Raw genomic sequence first — 5,836 nt, 5'->3', positions numbered from 1 at the left:
GGCCTTCCTAAGTGCTGGGATTACAGGCAAAAGCCACTGCATCCGGCCTAAGCTGCTATGTTCTTTAGGCCGCTAAGTTGGTACACAGAAGTGAAGTGCTGCCATAACAAAATGCCTAAAACATGTGGCATTAGCTCTGGGAGCAGGACATGGGCAGAGGCTTGGAAAGCATCCAGGAAAACTATTAACACGGGCTGGAAAAGCAGTAAACAAACTGTTAGTGGGAACTGGAAAAGGAGTGAGGAAACTGATATGGCAGCTTGAATAAGGCAACTTGTATTATATATTAGCAAAGCTATTGCCTGCATGAACTTGGAAAACAAAAAATATATCTGATGAATTTTTGGATCTAGCTAAAGAGATCTCCAGAAAGCCTGTTAAAAGTTTCAGCTGGGCCAGGCGTGGGGGCTCACATTTGTAATCCCAACATTTTGGGAGGCCAAGGTGGGCGGATCACCTGAGGTCAGGAGTTCGAGACAAGCCTGACTAACATGGAGAAACCCCGTCTCTACTAAAAACACAAAATTACCCAGGTGTAGTGGTGCATGCCTGTAATCCCAGCTACTTGGGAGGCTGAGGCAGGAGAATCGCTTGAATCTGGGAGGTGGAGGTTGCAGTGAGCCGATATCGCATCATTGCACTCCAGCCTGGGCAACAAGAGGGAAACTGTCTCAAAAAAAAAAAAATCAGTTGGATGTTTCTAGCGACATATAATAATGTCCAGAAACAGAAGAGCTGAAGAAGTAATTATACAGCTTGCAAGCATAATTTAACGGAAATGTAGACAAGTCAGGACTTGCTAGCTTGGAAATAAAATTGTTTTACATCTTCAGTCTCTCCAGTTGGCACATGTCTCAAAATAAAAAAATAAACTCAGAGTACAGATCGAATCAAGAGTTTGCCTAAAAGACCCAAACTTTAGGACCTCTGAAGTGTTAAGGGGATGCCTAGTGGAGTCTCCAAGCTAGATAAAAAGGCTTCTGAGATTCGTATGGGCATTGTCCCGTAGCACCGACATCTTGCCAAAGATGAGAGGCCTATTTGACTGTGATTTCAGCTTTTGCTTAATAGAGCAGTCCCAAATCTGGTACATGGGAAACCCATAGAGCTTTCAAGGAAGTCCGAAGGATCTGAAACAGTTCAAAATGAAGAGGCCTCCTCCATGCCTAATTCCTGTCCTTTCTGAATGGGAGCATCTACTGTACTGTCTCTCTCTCTCACCGCTGTATGTTAGGTAGGGAGTGTTTGGGGTGGAGGGAAACAAATGACTTGCCTTTTTAGTATACAGGTATCTGACTTAAAAAGGATCCACTGAAGAAGCTTTAGCCATATTCAGACTGTTACACATAAGATACTGGACTTTTGAATTTGAAGATGAAACTTTTGGGGATCTTGGGAGGGGGGTGAGTTTATCTTGCACATGGTAAGGGTATGAATCATTGGGACCAATAAATCATGTCTCCCTGTATCTACTCCCTTATGTTATCCCCTCCTATGATGACTCTGGACTTGGTCATGTGACTTCCTTTGGCCAAAAGGACATCAGTGAACATGACAAAAGCCAAAACGTTAAAAGTACTTGTTAACTGGGGCTGTCCTCTCTTCCTGTGTAGAGAAACCCAAGACCGTTTGACCAAGCCCAAGCCCACATGGAAGAGAACCAAGAAGAAACTAGGCACCCCAGCCAACCAGCCTCCTGTCATGCATGGATAGTCCTCCAGCCCTGGTCAAAATGCCAGCTGACTGCAGCAAAATGACAAGACCAGGTGAAACCTGCAAAACCTACCTGCGCCCAGCCCCAAATATGAAGCTACCCAATTATGTGCTAATAAGTGATTTTGTTTTAAGCCATTGATGTTTAGGATTGTTTATTACACAGCAAAGCCTGATACACTGATAGAGCGATCACGTTATATGAAAAATACTTGGTGACTAACGTGACCGTCGGCTTGCTGGGATGCCCATGATGTCAGAAACTCCTAAGCTAGTCTTGGAGAGCAGCAGATTCAGTCTTCCCATTTCTCCCTCACTCCTGGGCATGAATTCATTAAATGGGAAAGGGAACAACAGATTGACCTGACCTACTTTTATTTTTCTCCTCTTTTTTCAGCTGAGTAGATAAAAAGCAAATGTAAATGTATCTAAGTTAAAAGTATACATAAGATGACTCCCCTGTGGTAACAATAAACACATTTTCAGACTGAATAATCAGAACATGAAGTCAGACAACAGGATACAACACTTGAAATGAGGACTGTTCTAAATATCTAGGATACCGAAATGAGGCACTAAAGGTTTCTGAAGGTTTCTGAAAAGTGATGTTACTGCAATGTTGGGGAAAATGAGGATTACAGAAACATGTAGCGGGTGGCAAAGAACCAAGTCAACATTTGGAAACAAATCAGGACACTATGTGAGCTTTCACATGAGAGAAGAAAGAAATCTGAGTTGGCAGGTCTACCCTGGTAATCAAAATCTGCACAGTGTAATAATTAGAATAAAAACAAATAAAAGTTGCATAGTAGGGCTGGGCATGGTTGCTCACACCTGTAATCCCAGCACTTTGGGAGGCCGAGGTGGGTGGATCACCTGAGGTTAGGAGTTCAAGACCAATCCGACCAACATGGTGAAACCCCCTCTCTACTAAAAATACAAAATGAACCGGGCATGGTGGCGCATGCCTGTAATTCCAGCTACTTGGAAGGCTAAGGCAGGAGAATCACTCGAACCTGGGAGGCAGAGGTTGCAGTGAGCTGAGATCATGCCATTGCACTCCAGCCTGGGCAACAAGAATGAAACTCAGGCCGGGCATGGTGGCTCAAGCCTGTAGTCTCAGTGTTGCTCTGATAACATCCAGGAATGCATAATCCCCACCACAGGAGTCCACAATTAAGAAATCTCTTTTCCTGTCTAAATTCCACTCAGATTTCTTGATAAGAATAGTGAAGGCAAATCTGAAATAACCAAGTTAACCTATATCAAAAATGACTGTTAACCAGCCTGGCAACTGTGTTGCTGCTTGAGCCACCACACCTGGCCAAGGTTGATTTTTAAATACGCATAAGGGGCCGGGCGCGGTGGCTCACGCCTGTGATCCCAGCACTTTGGGAGGCCAAGGTGGGTGGATCATGAGGTCAGGAGATCGATACCATCCTGGCTGACACAGTGAAATCCCGTCTCTACTAAAAATACAAAAAATTAGCCAGGCGTGGTGTCGAGCGCCTGTAGTCCCAGCTACTAGGGAGACTGAGGCAGGAGAATGGCATGCACCTGGGAGGTGGTGCTTGCAGTGAGCCAAGATGGCGCCACTGCACTCCAGCCTGGGTGACAGAGTGAGACTCCGTCTGAAAACAAGAATAGAAACAAAAACAAAAAACCTTCAGCAAGTCCACTTGCCACCATAATCCTTATACACTGTAGAGACAGTCCAGCCTCTGAAACTAACTATGCTTCCTTGCCACCTCCCACTGGAATGCCTTCCCCCAGTCTCCAACTTACCAAACCAGTCAGGGGCAACTGAGATAGCCCTACTTCTAGGAGTCCTCCCCAAGCATTTGAAATCACAGCATCTGTGCTGTCCCTGCCCTTCATCCACATCACCAAACAATTATGCACGTATGTCTCTTTACTTTTATTTAAACTGTTCCATATGTGTTGTTCACAATTAACTATTTCATGAGTGACTGTGGTATGGATGGAGCAGCAAGGAATGCTGAGGGAAGACTCCTGTCAGAATGAGCCACTCTTCCAGGACTAGGAATGGTCTCAAAGGTAAAATTCAGGTCAGACTATGTTGGGAGTCGAAAAGACCAAAGGGATCATGCCCAACTCAGCATTTCACTGGAGGTTATATAATCAAACAGCAAACTGTTTACCATGAATGCAGGATGTGAGCAAACTCACACTGCGCCTGACACCAAAAGGTTTGCTGCGGGCCATCACTGCCTGGCGCTGGGCTCCTTGAAGTTATCTACCAGGAAATCTAGCGCCCATTGTTGGAAGGATGCAGTCTCCCAATTGAGAACCAAATGGCCAACTGACAATTACCTGACATTCATCCCCCCTTTCTCGTTATCTCTTTTACCAATAAATACGGGAGAGTTGTGTAAAGCTCAGGGCCCTTGACCACTAGAGACAAAGTGCCCCCTGACTGCTTCTTCCAAATATACTCTTTTGTCTCTTGTTTTTTATTCCCTTTGTTCTGTCCACCAGGTCCGTGTAGGTTAAAAGTGGCGCCCCGGACAGCGACAGAATCGGATGCTCTACAAGACTATATCAAACTCCTCCTTGTTCTACAGACTAGTAATGACTAGGACTAGGAATGACTTTGCCCAATACCAACAAGGCAGCCTCCAGGACAAAAGGTAATGGAACCCATTCTGTTGACAGCCAAGATGGAATTACAGGTAATTCTCACCTCTTTTTTGGCTCTCAGGAGCCCTGTGGCCATTTTCCTGGTCTCCTGCGTGCTCTTCCTGGAGAAGGGCAAAGTCTCAGAAGACAGATCTGGGGATGTGAAGAGAAATAAAAGAGTGGCCTAGGTAGAAACTGCCTCCCCATGAGATGAAGCGCAGACCGCTCCAGAGCCCCATAGTTGGGGTCGGGGATGTCACAGAAATCACCGGGGCAGCCAATTCCCATCCAGAGGGAGCCCAGGATGACCCAACACCCTCAAGCTCAGCCGCAAGCTCGGGCCAGGGAGTAAAGCCCTTGTCCCCAAACAACAGAGTGAGGGTTTGTCTCTAACCCTGTGGACTCCAATGAAAAGAAAATGACCTGGAGGTGCCCACAGGAGAGCGTCCGAGTTCTGAGCCAGCTCTGCGGCTCCCAGCCTGCGTCCCCATGAGTAACACAGGGACACGCAGAGGGGCATGCTGCCTGCCTATAGGGCACTCACGGAACGCGGGTGCACGCTGCGGATCCTGAAGCCGAAAGTCAGGTAACAAGGTGCAGATGGGTGGGAGAGACCTGAAGCGGGAGGCCTTCCCGGATCCCAAAAAGCCTAACCGCGCCGGGCCCACCGACAGGACGGGCTTCTGACGTCAACGCTACACACTGGAGGAGGATAGGGAGGGGGCGGAAGTGACCGCAGAGGCCTCTGGGGATTGTAGTTTCGAAGCTAGAGAGGCGCCGGCCACCACACCCAGCTAGGGTTTTTTTTGTATTTTTTTTAGTAGAGACGAGGTTTCACCGGGTTAGCCAGGATGGTCTCGATCTCCTGACCTCGTGATCCGCCCGTCTCGGCCCCCCAAAGTGCTGGGATTACAGGCTTGAGCCACCGCGCCCGGCCCTAATCACCTCTTAAAGGCTGCACTGGTCATCGCTGCAGCATTAGGGGTTGAGTTTCCCACGCATGAACTTCGGGGAACACACTCAAACCACAGCAGTCCTCATGGAAACCTTCCAGAAAATCTGTGTGCCTGGCACTCCGGAATCCCTCTTTTCCATCCCTTCTCCCTGCAGCTCTAACATCGTGTCCCTTCATTATTTTCCATTTGAGCATAGGAAAGAACACTTTCCTACATTACACTTTACATTCCTGCATTACACATTACACAAAGAACACTACACCCATTTCTTATGAACCTTTCCTACACTAAAATAATTCCATCACTCAGATAGAAATTTGCAAAAATAAATTTTCATTTTTGACATGAGAATATAGTTTAATGGAAACCCTAAAATACACAGAAAATAAAAATAATCACCAAAAATGTTCCATGAATCAAAGCAACACATATAGTGAGATCTTTTTTTTTTTTTTTTTTTTTTTTTTTGAGACGGAGTCTCGCTCTGTCGCCCGGGCTGGAGTGCAGTGGCCCGATCTTGGCTCACT

At 46.5% G+C, this 5,836-nt stretch overlaps 1 protein-coding gene across 13 annotated transcripts in view; it reads right to left on the bottom strand.

The window, feature by feature from the left end:
* HKR1 (HKR1, GLI-Kruppel zinc finger family member) overlaps positions 1 to 5,836 on the bottom strand; it is a 29,776-nt gene that overhangs the window by 19,951 nt on the left and 3,989 nt on the right. For 2 of the 13 annotated variants that reach the window (XM_011992666.1, XM_011992677.1), the window contains exons 1-2: positions 4,898 to 5,029; positions 4,418 to 4,475 (exon numbers count right to left, since the gene is read on the bottom strand). The exons of 4 other annotated variants lie outside the window; for them this stretch is intronic. In XM_011992666.1, the coding sequence (XP_011848056.1) occupies positions 4,418 to 4,450 (33 nt within the window). In that variant the 5' untranslated portion in view covers positions 4,451 to 4,475; positions 4,898 to 5,029. Of the gene's footprint in view, positions 1 to 4,417; positions 4,507 to 4,897; positions 5,058 to 5,836 lie in introns of those variants that run through there. 7 more of the 13 variants (XM_011992671.1, XM_011992717.1, XM_011992656.1 and 4 more) reach the window with 7 other exon arrangements.

The sequence above is a fragment of the Mandrillus leucophaeus genome, unplaced genomic scaffold (genome assembly GCF_000951045.1).
Source record: "Mandrillus leucophaeus isolate KB7577 unplaced genomic scaffold, Mleu.le_1.0 Scaffold1107, whole genome shotgun sequence".
Classification (NCBI taxonomy): Eukaryota; Metazoa; Chordata; class Mammalia; order Primates; family Cercopithecidae; genus Mandrillus; species Mandrillus leucophaeus.
Note: the sequence above shows the minus strand (reverse complement) of the source record. Positions and strands in the feature narration are given on the sequence as shown.